Below are 23,754 nucleotides of genomic sequence, written 5' to 3'. Positions count from 1 at the left end.
TCACATGATTAAGACAAGGACATCTTCCTCTGTGTCCTCAGGGGTAAACTGGAACATTTGTATACAAGCCAAGCTGACGGGCATCAATCTATGGACAACTGCCCCCTCCACCTGAATGTGTTCAACACCCCACCACAAGTAGCTTTGAAACATGACGATGGATTTTTAAAATACTTTTAAGTAACCAATAATGGATTCATTGAGTATACAGAAATCTATGAAGTCATATTTCATGGCTAAACCAATAGGTGTTATTCAGCGGAGGTTGGTGAAGGTATTAATCGGAGGACGGGCTCATTGTAATGCATGGAATGGAATTAACGTTCCATTCCATGCATTACAATGATCCCGTCCTCCGATTTCTACCTTCACCAGCCTCCCCCTGGTGTTATTCCAGAAAGAGAGATGGAGAAGGATGTTGAGCAACTGCTTTCACAACCATGCAGGTGAATACAGGTGGCCTGTGAGGTTTGGCCTGGGTCCTGTCCCGGACCAACCCCCAGTAGACACCTGCATATATCTGAAAGGATTGGACAGGTATTATAATATATGCTACAGGTGCAATACACAGACATTGTTTGTCTTCATACGAAATACAAAGGTGTGTGTCTTCTTTATCAAATCATAGAGGTTAGTTAGATTTTCTCAGACGACACCTAGGGGTTGTTTCTGGACAGGTTCCAGTGTTGGGGAGCTGATGGGATAGCTGGGACCCAGGGTTGGACAAATTAAAGATATCAAACAGGATGCAAAATAAATTAGACATTCTTTAGCCAACCCAAGCGCAAATAATAATATATATCATCTATTTCTATGTGAGAAAATCAAACACAGTTCCTGAACATTATTCTACAAGATGCAACTACATTCCCTTATTTCAAATGTAACTGCTCACAATCAAATCAAACTAGTCACTTATTCTCTCCACATCTCAATCTGTATATTTATTCTTCTATTCATGTGACTATACATAAATATGAATTGCCATATTTGCAGCAAATTCATTAATTTGTGTATTTCGAAATTAATAATAAAGCCTTTATTGCACAAAACAATTTCCACACTTGCCTTTATGTATAATGTGGTTACTAATTAATTAAATCAATGTGCAAGTCTTCCAACTTAATCCTCATGTAATGTAAAAATGTGTTCAATGGAAAGCAACCAATTTGGTGCAATATGAAGTGTGTGAATTATAGTAATCAGTACTCTTTTTGCCTAAGAGCAAAACATCTAAACCTTGTTTCATTGAATCAGGAAAAACATGACTAAATACCACTTAGGTTTTTTTAGGGCTACTAGTATGTAGCCCTAAATTACTTCAGAAAATAAATGTCTAAAAAATAATATAGTCAATGCATTTAATAACTATCAATAATGTCATATATATATATATAGTTGTATCTAATAAGTGTTGTATGCAGCCAGGATCTAGCCACTACAACTGGTTTTTCAGATTATAATAAAAGTATAAAATGCTTGACTCTCGCCTTCTTTGTCAAACAGACGAGTTCAGATACAGTAAAGATATTGAAATTAAACTTTGCAGTTTGTAAATATTGCACAACAACTGTTTTGTGTAACATAGGCTTTATGGAAACTCCTTTGGATTTAAAGGACCTTGAAAAAAATATATAAAAAAATAAAAAATACTTTCTTCATACCTCATAATATCTACGGATAAACAGACAAAAGGGAAAATGACAGACAACTATACAAGACTAACGCAGGCTGAAGCAGGCCCATGCACAAGTACACCATGAACAGTGTGTGATGGTTCTGTGAAGAAAAGTTACTGTACAGACAAGGCTTTAGCTGTGGGTCAGGTCGTAAAATAAGACTGGCAAGTGCCGCTGCTGTACACACCAGACCTGGGTCCGAAACCACCAAGTACTTTCAAACACTTTGAGCATTAGCTTTTGAGCCTGCCTGGGGAGACAGATGGGGTGGGCTTTGACCTTTTGGTAGTATTCCATTGGTTCCACAGTGCTAGGCAGACTCAATCAATGACAGCTGAAATTACTTTCAAATACGATTTAAACCCAGGTCTGGAACACACACCACGCACACACACAGAGGGGTGTCTCCCACAGAGGGTAGTGTACAGCAAACACAGAGACCCCCGCTACCACTTGAACTCCAACTCCCACGGGCAGCAAAGACTACACCACCACACATTCCCCCTGGCGGCCCTTTGGCACATTGATCTCCCCACTAAAACGTCAGATGGTAAAATAGTAAGGCAGCTGTTTGCTTCTGTCAACTAAAAGTGCATCTCTGAACATATCTAGTCGAGTCTCCCCCCTCCCTCCTCCCCCCCCCCCCCAAACCCCCCCCCCCTCCCTCCCTCCAGGGCAGATGGAGTGGCAAAGCACTTGACTGGTAACAGCTTGGATCAGCAGATTTCTATCTCTCTCTTTTTTTTTTCTTTTTTTTTTTTTCCTTTCCCAACGACTGCTTGCTTCAGCTTTCACAGAACCCAAGCAGGTCACAAATCATCGCCAGCGAAACTGGGCAGCAGCCTCGGAGGCCCAGCGGTCCTGGGGTCTCATCTTTCTCTCTCCTCTCCCCCGTGTTTCACTCTATTTCCAGTCCTCCGTTTGCCTGTGTCTGTTTCTGTCTGACCGGCGCCATTTTTAAAGGCCGTTGATGCAACTTGCAGAGAGAGTTAGGGGCCTACGCCGCTAGTTTTGATGAGTTCACTGAAGGGGTCAAAACAGTTAGAGGGTTAGGAAGTTATGTTGAATCACATTCAGGACTGTCTTTGACATTCATCATAACATCGCAATCAACACTGAAGCTATTGTGAATTGTAATGTTAAAATAATTAAATAACCATAATACAGTTCACGAGGCTGTGTTTAACTGTGTCTTTCTTACCTGAGTTCAGATTCCGTCAGGTTAAAAAATGGACAAAAATTATTGCTAGACCAATATTCAACAGCATAACTAGGGCAACCAGAATTGAGTTAGGACCCTGTGAAATAAGGAAGACAAAAGAAAAAAAAAATGCAGTACAACGTTTTAATCGTGGCATTACAACGATATTCACACTGAACACATCACACTGACCTGTTTAATGTTTTACACAGTTTTCTTGAAACGACACCTTTCTCTGTCTCCTTTGACCCATTATCTGGCTTCTATGGTATGTTTTACTTACTGACTCCTCTACGATGTCGCTGGCGATCTCCATGCTGGCTTGTGACCTAGTTTCCGCTAGGCTCCTCGGCTTAAGCGACTCCTGTTTCTTAAGTTTTGGCTCAGGTTTGCTCTCTTTTGCAGGGACAACGTAGGTGGGTTTCGGCGTTGGAGGTCTCGGGCTGGGCGCCCTGATCATCTTGGCGGGTGGGGGCAACCGGCCAAGGACGGAGGGGGGCACCTCAGTCTCCTCTGGTTCTTCGGGGGGGATCTTGACTTCGGCCTTCACCAGGTAACCGTGGTACTGGGTGTGCAGCAGCCCGTTGCTGGGGGCGCTGCCTGCCGGCTCCACCGCATTGAACAGCTTCGGCTGGGGCACCACTTCCTGCTTGACTTCCTGTTTGAGCGAGAGCTTGGAGGCTGCCTTGGTGATGCCTGCGGTTAGGCTCTCAGCGGTGGGGGTCTTGTTCTCCTTCGGCTTGCTGCTGAAGAAGCTCTTCTTTGGAGCCGGGGCCGGGGCTGGGGCCGGGGCCGGGGCCGGGGGTGGGGGGGACGGAGGTGGCGAGACCGCAGGGCTGTCGGACGGGGAGTGGTCAGGGGTGGTGCCTTTGCGGTAGAAGTGGGGGCTCCCTGTAGGAGACTTCTCCTTCACCTCAGGGACTGGTACATCAATAGGCTCGTTGAATCTCTGCTTTATGTAGTCAGGGCCTGGAAATGGAGGGAGACTGTTATCATATCATACTTATTGATTGAGATTAAGATCACTTTATTGTCTATTATAGTAACTAAAAAGGGCATTTTTACAAACGCATGAATATACATGTTATATTTTCTTTATTTGTAGCATATATTACTCAACTCAACTTTCAAGTCAATGCCATGTTGTTTTCTATCACAATCAACACACCATTGTCTTTTTGCTTTAGTTTACTTCGGGCTAAATCCTTGCTATGTATATATATATATATATATATATATATATATATATATATATATACAGTTTATATCATGTATATCATTTGGTGTTGCTCGTAGTGATCACAATTCACCCTTAGTTCACTGTCAGTTAGCTCAGAGAGATCACGCCTGTTCTGGAGAGATGATTTCACATACAGAGTAATCGCTCCCCTCCTCAGCTAATGGAGCTCCAGAGCCTCTCCAGTTGGTTTACGATTCCTGTTAAAGGTTCCAGGCATTCTTTGGATTCTCCTGAACACCGATGAGGCCAGAGCTATCATCCAGCTGACACCTACACGGCTTCTCAGGCCAACAAGGCCGACACCTCTTTTCTGCAAGCGTGTTGTAGCAAGTTGTTTTCAAATGGAAAGTTTACACTATCTATCTATCTATCTATCTATCTATCTATCTATCTATCTATCTGTCTGTCCGTCCGTCCGTCCGTCCGTCCGTCCGTCCGTCCGTCCATCAAGCGATCTATCTATCTATCTATCTATCTATCTATCTGTCCATCCGTCCGTCCGTCCATCCGTCGATCAAGCGATCTATCTATCTATCTATCTATCTATCTATCTATCTATCTATCTATCTATCCATCCATCCATCTATCTATCTGTCTCTGTCTGTCTGTCTGTCTATCTTTCTACCTGTTTATCTGTCTAAATGTCTGTGTATCTGTCTAATTGTCTGTCTATCTATCTATCTGTCTATCTGTCTGTCTATCTATCTATCTATCTATCTATCTATCTATCTATCTATCTATCTATCTATCTATCTGTCTGTCTGTCTGTCTGTCTGTCTGTCTGTCTATCTATCAGTCTATCCATCTTCATTCACTGATGTCATGTCAAATGACAAAGGTCAGACTGGCTTTGAGGGTTCAAAACTGAGCTGGGGTTAGGGACTCAGCAATATGACATCATCACACAAAACAGGGCTTAAATATATTACACTGTGACATTACTGCTCTTTTGAAATGTTTTCTCTCTAAACTGCTTTCCTATCCCAAAACGCTGACCTTGTATTTTTCCCGGAGGTGGATGTGCATAGAAATATGCTGGAGAGCACAAATTGAGTTATGCAAATTATATTCCACCCCTCACAAAAGATATTCCACCCCTACATTTACATTTCAGATTAGCATATGCATCAGCCTCAGACTCAACATGATGAAGAGACATGAACCAGACACAAAGGACATGGGACAAAGGAGGTTACATGGAAGGGGCAATGATGGTGGGGTCTAGATGCCCCTGGGGGAAGCTGCTCACAGGCACTGATCTAGAACCAGTTAACTCTAGCCACATTCTAGCCATAACCATTGGAGGGGAGAACTCCAAACTGACCCGAGACCAGCACAGTGAGCCTAGTAGGGGTCACCAGGCTGATGGAAGACTGGGGACAGTTAGGGGTACCTGGCTATAGTACCTGGTTAATGGAGGTGTGAAGGGGCATAGGGAGGGGACTGAGAGTGTGGGGTTTGATTGGTAGGTTACCTGGTTGATGGAAGCCTGGAGACAGCTCCCTGGCCACGGACCTGGCGATGTCAGAGTCCTGACTGGCAGACTGGCCAGCCTGGTCAGCTGCATCTCCCTTAGCCCTGGCGTGGGCCGTCCTGGAGGGAAACACAGCTACAGTTAGGTCTGGTTGGGACCTGAACCAAGCACAATTAGGTCTGGTTGGGACTGGAACCAAGCACAGTTAGGTCTGGTTAGGACCTGAACCAAGCACAATTAGGTCTGGTTGGGACTGGAACCAAGCACAGTTAGGTCTGGTTAGGACCTGAACCAAGCACAATTAGGTCTGGTTAGGACTGGAACCAAGCACAGTTAGGTCTGATTAGGACCTGAACCAAGCACAGTTAGGTCTGGTTAGGACCTGAACCAAGCACAGTTAGGTCTGGTTAGGACTGAAACCAAGCACAGTTAGGTCTGGTTAGGACTGAAACAAAGCACAATTAGGTCTGGTTGGGACTGGGAGAGGTGGTTAGTGTCAGTAAAGTCAACTTAGACCTGAAGACTTGTTACGTGTTAGCTCGCTGAGTTAATGTCTAGGCTTGTGGCACCACTAACCCTAACCCTAACCCTAACCCTAACCCTAACCCATTATTGTGCTTATTAAACATAACCATGTTGCCAAGACCTTGAATAAATAAATAAATAAATAAATTGATAAATTGAATATCTTTCAATGATTGAACAGCTCAATAACATTTTAAGAGGTATTTTCATATCTGTCTGTATGGGTGTCTGTCAATACACAATGATTAACTAATCATTGTATGAATTCCATTTGGTTCTACCTGTCCTTTCAACAATCTTGTGGGGAGAACAACTATTGTCCTCTCTCTGAAATGGGTGAGGTTCAGCCTTGAGTCTAATGTAGTAGTAAAGACTAGCCTTATATCAAATAGAACACATTGTGCTCTGAGTGTTCTACTCCACATTTGTTAACGCTGGGCGCTACAGTAGATGTGACCACAGATGAACAGAATGTCCTTCACATACGGCAAATAATTTTTATGGTCATAGATTGTCGCATAGTCATCATCATCGGCAGCAGCAGCAGCACTTTCAGATGCACTTCCATGTTTAGCTTTCTTAAAGGGACGCTTCGCAGATTTTTAACGTAAAAATCACAAGATCATCTTATGTGTGTGTGGGCATGTGAAAACAGCTTAGAAAAAGCTAGGTATCACTAGCGACATATTTGGGGGTAATCACACCCCCAAATATGTAAACTATTACTTTTTGTAAACTACTTAATGGAGCTTAAGGGAAAAGTGAGGTTATTGTTTCCGAATTAGCTACTGCCTGATTTGTTAACATCCATAAGCACAGTGCAAGGGCATACATCTTAGCTTAGACGCGCTGTGAGGTGTGAAGCACAACAGATTTTGTAGGAGTTGATCACTATGACATATTACTTCCTGGCCTGATAAAAGGCTATTTTCTTGCTTATTTGCTAAAATACAATAATATTTCCTGGCTATTAAGACAACAAAGACCACTAACAACTTGTTGTTGAGTCGTGGTGACAATCGGTGAAATGTTCCTTTAATGGACCAGAAAAGTAGTAGGCTATCTAAATGTTTATCAAAGTTTGTCTGGCTACTGTAACTTAGCAACCCTGCTTTATGATGCACCCTTCTTGGATTGACTTTAAGACCAGCAAGTCACGTTATAAACACACTGCCAGACTGACTGACTGAGTGGTCCACCAGATGACCGTGCTAACGAGGTGGGCTAGTGGGCTACTGTATCAGCTTCTGCCTATGAGGCTGTCAGAGAGGCTGTCAGAGAGGCTGCCCCTGAGGCAACTGGCTAGGAGGCTACTGTATTAGCAGCTGCCTACCAGGCTGCCTGTGAGGCTGTCAGAGAGGTCGCCCCTGAGGCAGCTGGCTCGAGGGCTACTGTATCAGCTTCTGCCTATGAGGCTGCCTGTGAGGCTACCAGAGAGGCAGCCCCAGTGGCAGCTAGGTAGGGGGCAACTGTATCCAGCTTCTGTCTATAAGGCTGTCAGAGAGGCTGCCCCCCGAGGCAGCTAGCTAGGCAGCCTCCCAGCCCCACAGCCTAGTTAGCTGCCTCAGGGGCAGCCTCTCTCTGTCACCCTTGCAGGCAGCAGCTGACACAGTAGCCCCCTAGCTGGGGGAGTCTGTCAGGCTAGCTAGGCCGAGAGGCTGGGGGCTAGGTTGTATTCCTGTCAGCTGTTGATAAGTCCACTCCTCGATTGCCTTATTTAGTCAGGGCTCAGTGCTGACACTGACACACTACGGGACAGGCAGGCTGGCTGCACATGTGAGTGCAGTACAGCACACACCGTCCTCCTGCCCCTCTCTCTCTCTCTCTCTCTCTCTCTTGCTTGCCCCCCCCCCCCCACCCCTCTCTCTCTTTCTCTCTGTACCTCACTCCTCTGGGCTTCCACCCAGATGATGGGAAAAGTGACGCAAACTGACCCCCTCTCCCTCTCTCCTCACGTTCCAAAGCTCTTACCACGCTGATCAACTCAGCCACACAACCATCTTCAAAGGCAGAACCCTCATTTCTCACATTCTGCCGCTGCAGCCGCTCAGGGACATATTACTATTTCATGATTTGGGTTGTTGTTGGTGGTGAGCGCCTAGTTATGGGAAGGGCTCATTGAAATTCATGAGCCAGAAAATCTGAATAAAGAACATGCTAATTAGTTGTATTCATTAGACATTTAGATAACAAGATTATTATGAGGATAGTGAGGTTGGCCTTGTAGCAATAAATAGACTATTGTGATATCTGTAAACAGACGAACATAGTCGATGTTTTATATAGTGTAGGCTAGTCGTATATCATTTCTTCCCCATAAATCAAACGGAAAGTGTACAATAAATCAATGTTATTGTTGTTGTTCAATGTAGTGGTGAAAGAAAGCATCCTTCGCTAGGATTGTTAGGGGGGGACTATAGGGGGATCCGATATCAACATCTACACACCTATACCAGAGCCCTTGTTTATTTACGTTGGGTCTTTTTAATAATTCCGCACATATCAAAGTGACAGAGCAGACCTTTAGGGCTCTATTTCCAGCCGGCGCAAACAGACGCAGGTCCAAGCACAGGTCCAAGTGCAGGTCCAAGCGCAGGTCCAAGTGCAGGTCCAAGCACAGGTCCAAGCGCAGGTCCAAGCGCAGGCTTATTGGCAATTTGTGTTGGCGGTAACAGGTGGGTGGAGTAACGGTAACAGAGGCGTGTTCATGACAACGAGCAGACCTAGTGCCATCACTTGTGCTGAAAAATTCGGGCCTTGAAGATAGCAGTAATATTTCAGACACACCCCCTAGCACCGCCGCCAGTGCGCCCTCCAGCACCTGCATTTGCACTAAGACTGTTTTTTTTTTTACATTTTTTACTCTGGTGTTAAAATATAGCCGTTACTGTGCTCCGTACTGGCTTGCTGTGTTGTGTTGTGTTGTGTTGTGTTGTGTTGTGTTGTGTTGTGTTGTGTTGTGTTGTGATGTGTTGTGCTGTGCTGTGCTGTGCTGTGCTGTGTCTGCTGTGTTGTGCTGGCTTGTCCTGGGATGAACCATGGCTATCACTTGGCCCAGGCTGACATGAAGACATTTCAACCCCCTGGGGTCCTGATCTTAATCACACCTTCAATGGACTCTCCATGCTGTTTACCCCAGCAGTAGGGTTTAATCTGTGCACAGAAAACCTTGCTTTTTGCATGTGCTTGTAAATGTTAAATATAACTCTAACCCGAACCCATTACAATTTACAGCTAAATGTTTTGAAATTATGTTTTTACCTTATCTGTTTTTACCTGATCCGATCCCTATTCAGCAAAAACTGTTGTTGCTCCAGTAATTACAGTGTTATTACACAGGTATTGCCCTTATAGACCTTGGTAACACAGAAAAATACAGATCGAGAGAGAGATAGAGAGATAGAGAGACTCTTAAACAACTGACCCTTTCTTGAGAATCTCAAGGAATTACTGGACTTTAGCTCAAGGGCTAACACTGTCTTGACTGGGGTGACAGGAGACCTGAATTCTGCCCCTTTAGGTCACAGCAGCCCATGCAGCAGTAGAGGCTGTCATCATCATCATCATCATCATCATCATCATCATCATCATCACACATGCCGACGTGGACAAACTCCTAGACCTACCTTGAAATGGCTATTTCTACTTTAGTCCTGGCAATAGCTGCTGCCCGTATGGCCCCTTCCACGGCCCGGTCAACTTTCTGTTTAGTCTTCGTGTTTTTCAGGGGAATAAGCTGCTTCTTGATGCCCCGCGCCAAAGCATTGTTTTTATACTTCCCCTCCTCCTTCGTGCCGTCGGGGAACATCGTGCACCCGTAACCGTGGCGTTTGTTGTTCATCCACTCCCCTTCGTACTTCATCCCGTTGGTGCGCTCGCTGACGCCGAAGCCGTTCCGCTTGTCGTTCTTCCACTCCCCCATGTAGGACTCGGTGGTGGTGGCGTCCACGTTGTCCTCCAGGGGCAGGTACTCATCTGGCACGTCCCCGTCCCCGAAGCTGATGGTGGAGTTGGCGTCGCTGGAGCTGATCCTGCTTATGGCGTCGCTGCGGCCCGAGCGCCTGCTCGATATCGACGACCTGGACTCGGACTTGTGGAGCTTCCGGAGGCTTCCGAACAGAGACCCCCGTCTGAAGAGGCCCTTCTTCTTCTCCCCCCCCTCGCTGTCGCTGTGGAAGTTGAGGACGAAGCCGCCCCGGGTGCCGGCGGGGCTGTCCGACAGGTTATCATGGAGAACGGTGCCGTTGCTCTGTTCACTACGAAGGGAGGCCAGGGAGGTCCGGAGAGGGGAACGGATGACTGTCGCCATCCCATAAGGAACGCTCTGTCTTACGCCGTAACCATGGCGCATCCCTCCTGTCCACTGGCCCTGGTATGTACCTGGGAGGATGACAAGGGGAAGAGAAAGATGGATACACGCATGCTATCACGCTAGCATGTTGCCATGACATCATGTTGCGTTGAACAACAACACATCTTTGGCATGAATTATAAACCACCCCAAATAAACCACCACAAAACATGAGTGAAATTACTTTTTAAGAGTTTGTTTGATAGTGAGGTTACAACAAGGTCATTGTTCTCTGTGTTCAAAGGGAGAATGAAAACCCAGACACACGCTATGAGGCAATCATAGAACTGGGGACTGAAGTGCTGGCTAATGGCATGGAAGAGAGGGAGGACCACTAGAGGAAGGCCAGAGATGTGTTGGATAGGAGTATTCATTCTCCATGTTCCTTATGCGTCATTACACATGGGATCAAGGGGACGAAATGTTGTAAACCAAAGACTATAAGCTGCTAACCCCACAGTGACACAGCCTGACAATGTCAACTGTCACTCCAACAATGTTGTCCAGCACTCAGATGTTGATGACTATTTGTTGGAGGTGGGAAATGCAGAAGAAGCACCCTAAAACTAGAAACGGTTGCTTACTCTCTATTCTATTCTATTCTATTCTATTCTATTCTATTCTATTCCATTCCATTCAGTTCCATTCCATTCTGTTTATGGCAGCTACAAGGGGCATACAGTATAATTTTCTCAAAAGCTAGCGAACGCAGGTGTTCTCAATGTATATCTTACTGAGTTTCCTACAGGCCCTGTAGGAAATCTACAGGGCCCTGAATGTGTCTGTCATGTTAGCTCCAACTGGGAAGAGGGTGCTATTTTAAAAGATGGAGGTAACTTGAGACTTTGGGAAGTTTGACGATCCAGCCAGCCAAACATAAATTAGTCTATCCTGCTAAAATCACGCAGAAAATCCATTTGATCATGGAAAAATCAATCAGAACACATTGGGAAAGGTTAGCAAAGTCTTGACATTGAATGGAATAGAACTGAACGTAATGGAGAGAGTGACACAGCATTACTATGGTGTATAAAGCCCCAGTGTCTCAAGGCTGACTCTGCCTTCTTGCTGCCTAGAGATTCAACAACAATGCACTTTAAAATGGTCCATATTTATGTAGCCCGTATTTAGTATTTAGTTTTTAGTATTTAATGCTATAATCGCACTGTCTGCCTTACCTTTTTGCACCTCACCTAACTGCAAAGACATTTACAACTGCACCTCGCCTGTATAAAATGCTGCTAATGTTGTATGTTGTATGTGTATGTTATGTGTGATACCCCCTATGTCTGTATGCTACTTGGAACCTGAATTTCCCCCTGGGATAAATAAAGTTTCTATCTATCTATCTAACACTGACTTATCCTCCTGCTTCAGAGACGAGACAGTGATTGAGAGTGACACTGAGAGAGCTCTTGGAGACACAGAGAGGGCAGAGAAAAGAGAACACTGGAAGCCCACTATACAGTAGCTTGGCCAAGGAGCACTGACTGATGTTGTGGCCTGGCCTGAGACATACCCAGCTAACACTCAGGCACTCCCAGGTATTCAGACTCACACTGCGAAAAGCATTTCGATTGTAATGATAGGGTGCAAATATAATTCTTTCCGGATAATCTGCAGGGCAGGTTCGATTAAACCCAGCCGACTGTAATGCCACTGTATTCATTGAAGTTGAGGGAGACAATGATTAATCCTAGGAAGCATAGGAAAGTGATCTATAACCAAGTCCCCTACTGCATGTTTATCAATATAAAACACTAAATATCCTCAAGTTATGGGACAGCAGGGAGTTCAATATTATCTCAGAAATAGATGTAATCCTCACAGTATAAATCTGTATCTACGCAGCACTAACACGTTTTGACCACCTGTCTCACTGACACAAACTGTCAGAACAAAAGCAAAACATACGATGGGCTCAGTTACTTCCTCTAAAGGAACTGTTGTACAGCAATGTCCATATTGTTACTGACGAACTGAGATCAATATCTGTCTATACGCCTGTGCTGCTGGTTGAAATCATTTTGATTTTCAAGTGAGTGACTGTTTCTATTTTTAGACATGACCTCTATGAGAGAGCTCAGTGCTCAGTGCTGACCAGTGCTAAACTACGTATATCAATACAGTTTTTTTTTCTCAGTTAAGTTCAATGGCCCACTTAGTTTGTAACAATTGAATTGGTCAAAAATATTCTCGCTCACGAAACAGTATCAACTGTTGGCCATTGTAAGACAACACTGCAACTTTGTAACAGGGGAAGAGATGCGTGGGTTACTGCTCTCTCCATTAACCACACACTCTACTGCGTTCTTACCTCCATCTCCGTATGTTTCAATCCCGTATCCATCCTGCAGACCGTTACTCCACGTCCCGTCGTACCTGGCAGGTGTGTGCAGACTTTGACGTACTCCGTATCGCCCTTTAAATCCATGAGTCCATTCACCTCGATAAATCCACCTCCCTTTCGATTCCACGCCGAGCCCGTGTCGCTTCCCCTGCGCCCAGTAGCCCTGGTACACGTTACCGCTAGGCCAGGTGTACACCCCGACTACCTCAAAGCCATTGTTCCAGGACCCGGAGTATTCGCCCTGACCCCTGGGCCCGGTACAGATGCCGTGTCCGTGGGCTTTCCCATCCTCCCAGCCGCCGCAGTATGTGCCACCATCGTCAAAGTCGAACCGTCCGCCCGTCATTCAGATGATGAGCGTATGAGCGGAGCCAAGCGCTGTAGCTGCCGGATATTGTGCTCACTGCTGACCCCCCCTCCCCCGACTCCGGCACGGATTTTTCGAATAAAGGTAGGGGCGCTGAAGTGGGAGTGCGTAGGACAGTGTGGTTGGTCGCAGCTCTAAGGTGTCGCGGTTCCAAGCGTGGATGAATCACTGCCACTGTGTGCATTTGTGGTTGTCGGTCGGCTATAGCGGGACGTGGGAGGGAGAGGGAGAGGAGAGAGCGGCACCCGCTCCACTGCCAGAATCCAGAATTGCTCCTGGTGTATTTTATGACTCTCTCCTCCTCCTCCTCCCTGTCAGGGTTAGGGTTAACGAGAGAGAGAGAGAGAGAAAGAGAGAGACATTTGGTATTCTGATATGCCATCAGTTATTGTTTAGGTTCTTATTTCGTTACCATTCGAGATTTAATTGACAGTCTGCCAAATCAGATTTTCTGTTCATTTGCTTGCTTTTTTTCAATCAAAGAACACATTCAAAAAGACAGTAAAATAAATTAGGTATTCAAGAGAGACGTTCTGAGAGTTCGCTACATTGAAATGTTACTAAACAACCTGATGTTATGCAATACATGAATTTCTTTCGATATAATGAAATTCAACTTAATAAAATCGTATCAGTCAGACCATACAATTTGAACTGGTTATTGTCAAACAAATAATACATTGTCAATACTTGGGTGACTGAGGTTAAACAAATCAACAGATTTTATGTCCACAGGAGGGGAGGCTGGTGGAGGTAGAAATCGGAGGACGGGCTCATTGTAATGCATGCAATGGAATAGGGAATGGTATCAAACACACGCGATACCATTCCTTATTCCACACGTGTTTGATGCCATTCCTTATTTCATTCCATGCATTACAATGAGCCCGTCCTCCGATTTCTACTCCACTAGCCTCCACTGGTCCACAGTGACATCTACTGGTACATCATATGACTGGTCCTGTGACATACAGTACAATAATATCCTTTGATGGGTATCCGATGAATTTTTCTGAGTCACAGAAACTAAATCTCGTTAACCGGTTTTGAAATCACATGGACGATGTACGTACTGCACAGAATGACTCATCATTAAATATAGCCCTCCTAAAAAGTCTAAATAGGATTTTTTTCATTGAGCAAATCAATTGCCTGAAGGATGGCATGGTGTTGAGAGATTTGGATTAATATAAATATTGTCAAATATAATTAATCAATAAAACGGTCAAATATCTTGATATACAGTACCTTGCACAGTTTCCACATGTTGCTCTCTTTCTGGAACTCACCACAAGGTGTCAGTGTGTGCATAGTATATTGCTCATCTTTGCACGGCCTGACATTATCATAGCCTTTTTGGTCGTCAGGGGAGTCTGGTGGAGCTATTGTAATACACGGAATGGAACGGAGGAATGGTATCATTCCTTATTCCTTTCCATGCATTACAACGAGCCCATCCTCCGACTTCTGCCTCCACCAGCCTCCACTGATGGTCATATACGTCACTACTATGGGTTATATACAGTATGCCCAAACTCTTTTACCAGTATCGTATGTTGCAATATTTTTTTTTTTTAAAAGAAAGGAAATTAATGAGGACAACATTGCATGTTATGAAATTTGCTTTCATAGGTGTCTTCAATTATTGGTTTGAATGTTTTATGATGTTTTGTTTTATAGAAAAGTATTTATTCTCGTTGATAATCACTGGAGGAAATAATTAGTTATGAAGACAAGGTCCCATTTGGTCATGGATATAAATCTATTGAATAATAATACATCATATAAAGAAATAAAGCATTTAGTGTCCAATTCCCGATTTATTATCATATGTTTGGGCTTTGGTTATAACACTAGCACTCAGGATCACTCACACACACACACACACACACACACACACACACACACACACACACACACACACACACACACACACACACACACACACAGACACACACACACACACACAGACACACACAGACACACACACACACACACACACACACGCACGCACGCACGCACGCACACACACACACACACACACACACACACACACACACACACAGTTCCACTCCACCAGGAGGAGATGGGAGACCGGCCAATAATAACACCAGCTAAGGTTTTCTGAGAAAATAGCAGACTTAGTGAAATGACCGATATGAGTTTGGCAGCAAATCAATGTTCATTTCAGAGCCATGTAAGTGTGATCCTTATCTTAGGTTAGAGTAATAGTCCAAGATACTATAGAATTAATTGCTTATGTCAGGACAGAATATTATCTTTTAATAATACGTTATATGAATGATCCCTACTCAGTTGTGGGTTTGTTTGCAAACGTCTTGAATTGTGTAATAAGCTTCAAACAGTTGTAACAGGTGTGTACAATAGGTACAGTAAAGTGTGCCTAAGTAATTCTTATGTAAGCACTGTACCATGTAAATACAAAGGCTTTAATCCCACCTACTGTACAGGTATGTCTATAGGGACAACACATATGGTAAAAAGAGCCTTATTGTTGTGAGTATATAACCATTTGCAGTCATGCACTCTGTGACTTTGTGCAACAGTGGTGCGCTTGATAGGAAAATACTACAAAATACATTTAAAAAAAAATAATAATCACGTCTTCATGTTGCCAACATCGCAATGGAGCCAAACTAGTCAATCAGTGTATTCATATTACTAGTGTACAGGGGCAAGGGGCAATTCTGACAGCCCTACAGTTCTCTCTCTTATCGGCCGCTAAATGTATTAGCTAGAGTAAACATCAGTGAGTGACATCATCCACTCTTAAATAGCAACAATGATTTCAGCGAGGGGAACGTAAGTTCTTACCATTATGTCACATGTTATTGTGCAGCCTGTTATTGTTAAAGCTGAACTCACACTGTAACCTCACTCCCATGCCCTGGTTCTCCAGGGTACCACTGAAGCCTAGCCTGGCTCCCATGCCCTGGTTCTCCAGGGTACCACTGAAGCCTAGCCTGGCTCCCATACCCTGGTTCTCCAGGGTGCAGCTCTGTAGCCTAGCCTGGCTCCCATGCCCTGGTTCTCCAGGGGGCAGCTCTGTAGCCTAGCCTGGCTCCCATGGCCTGGTTCTCCAGGGGTCAGCTCTGTAGCCTAGCCTGGCTCCCATGCCCTGGTTCTCCAGGGGGCAGCTCTGTAGCCTAGCCTGGCTCCCATGCCCTGGTTCTCCAGGGAGCAGCTCTGTAGCCTAGCCTGGCTCCCATGCCCTGGTTCTCCAGGGGGCAGCTCTGTAGCCTAGCCTGGCTCCCATGCCCTGGTTCTCCAGGGGGCAGCTCTGTAGCCTAGCCTGGCCAGGGGCGTCATGCACCCAATATTTTAGAGGGGGCATCAAGAGGGTGAGGAGGAGTGGGGAGGTGGAAGCTGGAGCATTTAGCATTTATCGTACACCTGTAACAGTCTTTCGTGCAATCCAGAGCCTAATTGTATGTCTGAAATAAGTTTATTTTCTGCAATGGTTATCTAAATATACCCCTATTCAATGGGCATTTCAATTAACGATTCACATTGGTGGTTTAAAAACGTGTATGCCTGATGAGTTTAACTTTTACTAAATAATTATGATAAAGCATGGGCATGAACGTGGAAGTGTAGTAATTAATTTAACGTCTGCAAAATGAAAACCAGGTTGAATCTGAGGGGGCATGTGCCCTTGTGCCCCCTATGGGCACGACGCCTCTGCTTAGTAATATCCCCAGGTTCAGTACAGTACAGTAGTAACAGTCTGTGTTGGAAGTTACTGTAACTGTAGTACAGGGGAGGCTGGTGGAGGTAGAAATCGGAGGACAGGCTCATTGTAATGCATGGGATGGAATGAGGAATGGTATGCATGTTTGTCCATTCCATGCATTACAATGAGCCCGTCCTCCGATTTCTACCTCCACCAGCCTCCACTGAACTGTAGTATAATAGTATATGTAGTATATTCTTCTTATCATAGTGTAAGGAAAACTGTTGTTGGTCACTGAGTGTGTATACGGTTTAATCTGTCGTATGCTGAACCAATGACAAAAGTGAAATGTTGTGTTGTTGATAGACATGTATGACTTACATTCATGATTAATACATATATAACAAGCTAAATATGAGCGTGGTAGTTGTCTGCTCATAAGTCAGTTGGACGACTGAAGGTAAAAAAAATAGAACACACATCTGCACAAATATAGAGTTATGTGAAACACCTGCCTCCAGTATTTTTACATATGTCTATATATGGTGATACTAGAATCTCTGCCCTCCTCTGAGACACACAGAACAACTCATGTTCCTCCAAGATCAAGAACTGGGGGAAACTAAACCAGTTATATGTTCAAAACGTTCGGGCATAATGGCAGTTGTATTTTGTAGTCAGCACTGCTTTGTGGTTTTCAAGAACGTATCATTATGTTCTTATTAATAAGTACTGTATATGATTATGGATTTAGACACCTTCTGGGATGATTTGTAAATGGTTCAGTTAGCAGAAAGGCTGAGGGAGACTTGTATTTCCTGAAGAATGCATTAAGAAAACTGAAACAGAGTCTGGATAGTATTCGGCTCATGACATCATTTAAGAAATAGAGAATGCCCTGCATTGTACACGTATAAAATAATTGTCTCTGTTGCTGTTGCGCAACATGTCAGATGCCAAAAAGACCAACCAGCGTGACTGTGTTACATTGACATGAATCTCATTGAGACCAGGAGGCAGGAACCTCATTGAGACCAGGAGGCATGAACCTCATTGAGACCAGGAGGCATGAGCCTCATTGAGACCAGGAGGCATGAGCCTCATTGAGACCAGGAGGCATGAACCTCATTGAGACCAGGAGGCATGAACCTCATTGAGACCAGGAGGCATGAACCTCATTGAGACCAGGAGGCATGAACCTCATTGAGACCAGGAGGCATGAGAACAAGGTGATATGGAGGTATGGCTACGTGAGGTTACGTTGACATGAACCTCATGAGGCTTCTCTTGCTTATCTAGGCCATCCTCCTAGATCTAAGGAGGTGCGCTGTCGGGCCTCGGTGTTGGTATTCAAGGACACTGTCTGCATCAGTGGAGGCTGGTGGAGGTAGAAATCGGAGGATGGGCTCATTGTAATGCAGAGAACGCAATGAGGTACGTGTTATATTTGATACCATTCACATATTCCGTTCCATGCATTACAATGAGCCCGTCCTCCGATTTCTACCTCCACCAGCCCCCCCTGGTCTGTGTGTTCTGTCCCCCTAAATGGCCTGATGGATCTCTGGATGGTTTTGTCCCAAAGAGAGCTGAGGAGGCCAGATTCCCATGTCTCCCAGTGATGCTTTACAGCCACATAAATGATGATAGCTCAAACTTGGACGCTGTCATATTTCATCTCGCAGGACAGATTCAGAATTCCCACACATAGTTTTCGGAGGGCTGAGGGATTTTATGGGGCCTTCATGCAGCCAAATTGAAAAGAAAAAGATACTTATCCATAATTAAACCACATCAGTTACATTTTGGAATTCACAGAAGACAATTCATAGCATTTAGAAACACTGAGGCCTACAGTAACTGCATCCTCAAACTGCCTACATCATAGAATGTGTGTGTGTGTGTGTGTGTGTGTGTGTGTGTGTGTGCGTACATGTGTGTGTGTGCGTGTGTATGTGAGCGTGTGCATACGTGCGTGTGCGTATGTGCGTGTGTGTGTGTGTGTGTGTGTGTGTGTGTGTGTGTGTGTGTGTGTGTGTGTGTGTGTGTGTGTGTGAAGAGGTACCTTCTCCAGACTGACCGAAGTAAAGTAAAAGTTATACTGGGACAGTGAAGTGCCAGCCCAGCATTCCCAGCCCAGCATTCCCAGCCCAGCATTCCCAGCTCAGCATTCCCAGCCCAGCATTCCCAGCCCAGCACCAGGCCAAACCAAAGGAACTACTGTACAATGACACAAGCTATAAATCTTGACTTATTAGTGTGCAGAGCACTGAACCAAGACACATTACATTTTGATGACTCTCACTGTAATTACTGCTGAGTTACTGTAAATCACTAGTGACTAGAACAAGAGTTCAATACTCTAACTCTCCAACTCTACGTCCCTCCAACACTTTCTTGATGACGAAAACCATTGTCTTGTGACATCATCAGGTGGCATCATTCTCACGCGACGCTCTGAGCCTCGACCGACCTGTCTTGTAAAAAAAAAAAAAAAAAAAAAGACAAATCTACGAAATTGTATTTCTATGAATTGATGAATTGAAATTTAGCTGACGTGGTTTAATTATGGATAAGTGTCTTTTTGTTTTTAATACCATTCCTTATTCCGTTCCGTGCATTACAATGAGCCTGTCCTCCGATTTCTACCTCCACCAGCCTCCCCTGGAGCCTAGAGTCTGTAATCTAACATCTTGTTCTGTTCAAGGAGGTTGTAGATCACAGTGGAGTCCCAGGATCAGATGCTGACAGCATAAATGTTCAGGTTGAGAGGCCTTGAGACGACATGCAGGCTATTGTGGCTCCAACAACGTCAGAGAACTCCCTAGGGCAGGCAGAGGAGTGGGAGAGGTGTTAAATGTTCCCTGTTTCCTCCATATTCAGTGGACGTGACTTACCTGTAGTGAGACTATAAATGACTGTTTTGAATCTGACCTTCAGACCCGCGCTTGAGGGAGGGGCCAGTGGGGGTGTTTCAGCAAACCGTCAATCAGAGAACCGAAGAATCATTGCTGAATTGTTTTCCTCTCTGTTATTGTTTCGCCGTCTCGGAGTTGAACGAAAACAGAAAATCACCGAAGGTCTTCAAACATCTGCTCCTCAGTTCTACGAAACCGAGCACGATGATGTCACTGTGTCCGTCAGTCGGGGGGGGATTTTGAAATTCTGCAGCCATACAGCAGAAAGGAAGGGGACCCTGGTCTCATTAACACAGTGGAGATATATGGGAGCAAACAGATGGGTTTCTGCGGCTGGTCACATTTGCTTTGGCCCAGATCTTGCCTCTTTGTGTGGCAGCAACCAACGATCCATGCCTTCCTCGGAATCTTCTCACAGTCTCGACGCCCACAGTGCCCACACCTGTTTACTCACATGTTACACACACACACACACACACACACACACACACACACACACACACACACACACACACACACACAAACACACACACACACACACACACACACACACACACAAGCATACATGCACACACAAACAGACACACACACACACACACACACGTGTCAGACCTGTTTACTCACATGTTACACACACACACACACACACACACACACACACACACACAAGCATACATGCACACACAAACACACACACACACACACACACACACACACGTGTCAGACCTGTTTGCTCACATGTTTACTCACATGTTCACACACACGCACACACACACACACACACACACACACACACACACACACACACACACACACACACATATGTTTCACACATGTTTACTCGCAAGTGATACCCAGAGATCAGAAGACTTTTCAGCTTGTGGAAAGTGCAATGTTTTGGAATCATGTTCAAACCTGGACAACTAGGTTCCTATCATATTATCTATCTATCATTGTTGATTGCCAATAATATGTGACTAATAAATTACATTGAAATACATATTTGACTCGCATGTTTGCCACATATCCGATATACATCCATGATGTCAGTTTGGCACTTGTCTCCCCTGGCAAACACATGGCCTGCTGTTTCACGGACGTTTACATTTGGGTTGCATCTGTTGATTGGCCGAGCAGGTCTCAGTGCCGAGCAGAGCAAGAGCCAATTGAGTGAAGCGGCCCCGCCCGTCTGACAAACACACTGGCTGCCGCGGCAGAGTGGGGTCTGAGGTAAGACCAGGCCGGGACCTAAAACAACAACACTGCCCATGGTCATCATCTCTGGTTGACGGACAGGTCACTGTCACGCCCTGTCAAGGCTCACTGTGAGAAAACCAACTCTTGATTTCGAGGTCCCCTATATCTGAAGCCAATTAAGGGGAAATATACATATTCATACTGTACTGTGTATTGTTTTCGGGGGGGGGATTCAGTTTCTAACCAGTATAAAATGGGGGTTGGATTTACACATCATTTTCCAAACCAGCCTTTTGGAAGATGCACTTTACCCAGTATGGCGCTAGTCAAACCTGTTGCTAATAAAAACAACCAAATGAATGCTTAAGTCCACAGAGAAATATTGTGGCTTTAGCCTGAGTGTTTCTGTTGGTCAGAACAGGAGGATAAATCATGCTGTCCTTATACTGTGCTCTCTTGTTCTCTCTCTCTCTCTCTCTCTCTCTCTCTCTCTCTCTCTCTCTCTCTCACTTCTACTGCAAGGCCTTGTCCAGAAACAACCCCAAGCCCCTATCACCTAACCCTAGTGTAGACAAAGCCCCTACCCCCTACTCCCTACACCCTACCCCCTACCCCCTACCCCCTACTCCCTACTCCCTACCCCCTACTCCCTACCCCCTACCCCCTACCCCCTACCCCCTACTCCATAGACCTGGTGACCTAGAACTTCTATCACATGCTTATATATAGCACTCTTTCTGCCGCACACTCACAGTAAAGCCCTGTCTGGAACAAACCCCTATCATTCACATTTCACTGGACCATATTAGTCATACCGTACCTTGACGTGAATAGAGATTTACGGATCATACTGAAACAGAAATACCATTATAAATCACAGAAATACCATAACTACTTTAGACTTTTATAGTAATTGATGTGAGTTTACTGGTAATACAGAAGCAAAGGCCAGAAGGGTAAAAATACCGCTACTGGTTTAGGTTTTTAAGGTTTTCTTGGGATGCAGTACAGAGCTCTCACATCGTAGACTCTCACAGTGGTCAAGTCTGAGTGGTCCTGTCTACGACGAACAACCGCCGGTAAGAATATCATTGGGTGGAGTGCATAGCAAGGAAGTGAAAAATATAGTTTTAAAACTGCACGCATGAGAGTGTCCAATATGAGAATCATATGAATGTCTAGTATTATCCACTTGTACTTGAATATTCTAGAATCCTCTTCACAATTTCCAAGTTCTAGAACGACAGAACAATAGAGCAGTTTTGATACTGCCAGGGCTACAGTTCACACGGTTCAGATTCAGTTTGAAACAAAGACCTATTGGCTATCCCAACAGACCAGCTTCATGAGAGAGAGCCAGAGAGACATAGGACCGAATTAGAGTTGGGTCCAGGATGTTAGCATAGCCAAAATGGCTAATTACACTCCCCTCTCTGGTCTGAAGAGTGGTGTTATACTGTAGCAATTATACTGTAGCCCAACAACCTGGCACCACTATACAGCACTATACAACCACACAGAGTCAAAAGTGACTCTGTGGCGGTGCCCATAAACTACTATGAATGGACATTGGCTTTTGCTATAAGCTGATTCTCTCTGCCACCATGTGCAGGCAATACAAATCCAACTGCTTTGATTTCTGTTCACTGCCTTTGATTTACTGATGTCCGATAATATTTACGTGACGTCATTGATATGGCGCTGTACTTAAAGACCCCAAATGATCGAAATAAATAAATCAGTTTTTTAGCAATACTCAGAATCAATGTGGTCATGTTTGAAAGAGGGCTGTGTGAGTTGGTCAGCCAAGCTATTATCATCAATGTATTCTTTGGATGATCCCCATATCTAAAGAGTTATTATTCTGAGAAAACCTTCAAACCCAAACGCAGCTGATGAGAAAGGGAGTGTTGCAGAAACCAAGGGGTAAATCTCTCAATCACTTCGCTTTAATTCATGTCCAACTTGCCAAGCAAAATTATGACCCAGCTCAGAGAGTGTTTTTTTTTTTTCTTCTTCTGCTTGGCACAGTTTAAGTCCTGAAGGGGGAAAACCCGCTGGAAACAGAGAACAAGTGTAGCTAGCTCTTTACGGTAGAATAATGGGACTGACAACTAACCAAAACAGATGCCACTGTGAGCCAATCGAATGACTTCATTCGCTGAAACGCTATCGTAGACAAACTGAGACCACAGCCTTTTGTTTTCTGCCCGGTTATGTTTGGCTCTGCCGACCATGATCAAGATCGTAACATTGACTCGATCCAAATTAAGATAAGGACATGCAAGAAGGCCAGACTGTACCATGCAACAAATGGTATAATTCTACCTCGAAAATAAACACTGAACCCATTGTGTAAATTGGACATAAATTGTCTCCGAAGGTGTGAGCCCCTAGTTTGAGGAATGGTGATGCTATTGGAGTAATCTATTGGCACCTGTTGCGTCATACACCTGTCAGTATACTTAACCTACTGTAAAGTCTCTCTATATTGCATAAGATAATAAACAAGTAATAAAGACGTTGTTACAAATACAATTACTATAGTGTTGACGTTAACATCAGTTATACTCTTACCCACTATAAAGCAGGCTTCCCGAGCGACTATGGCACAATATAAAAACCGTGGCCCAAAAATAGACAGGGCGCAGAACGTGAGAGAGGCTGGGGATAGGCGGCAGTACGATAGCGCGCATCGAACGGAGCATTGAGTCAGCTCGACTCACTGGGACAGAATAGAAGGTAAGACAAATGGCCT

The 23,754-nt window shown here is 44.7% G+C and overlaps 1 protein-coding gene across 1 annotated transcript; it reads right to left on the bottom strand.

Moving 5' to 3' along the window:
* Positions 1–2,540: 2,540 nt before the first annotated feature.
* LOC310819010 (junctophilin-1-like) lies at positions 2,541–13,166 on the bottom strand (the record flags this gene model as incomplete). The annotated part of the gene is made up of 6 exons (XM_083690191.1): positions 2,541–2,702; positions 2,881–2,977; positions 3,164–3,849; positions 5,595–5,713; positions 9,746–10,499; positions 12,788–13,166. 5 exons carry the CDS (start codon positions 13,164–13,166, stop codon positions 2,897–2,899), a joined length of 2,019 nt encoding a protein of 672 aa, XP_083546317.1. The 3' UTR covers positions 2,541–2,702; positions 2,881–2,896.
* Between the last annotated feature and the right edge of the window lie 10,588 nt (positions 13,167–23,754).

Source organism: Argentina silus (genome assembly GCF_951799395.1).
Source record: "Argentina silus genome assembly, chromosome: 18".
NCBI classification, from domain to species: domain Eukaryota; kingdom Metazoa; phylum Chordata; class Actinopteri; order Argentiniformes; family Argentinidae; genus Argentina; species Argentina silus.
Note: the sequence above shows the minus strand (reverse complement) of the source record. Positions and strands in the feature narration are given on the sequence as shown.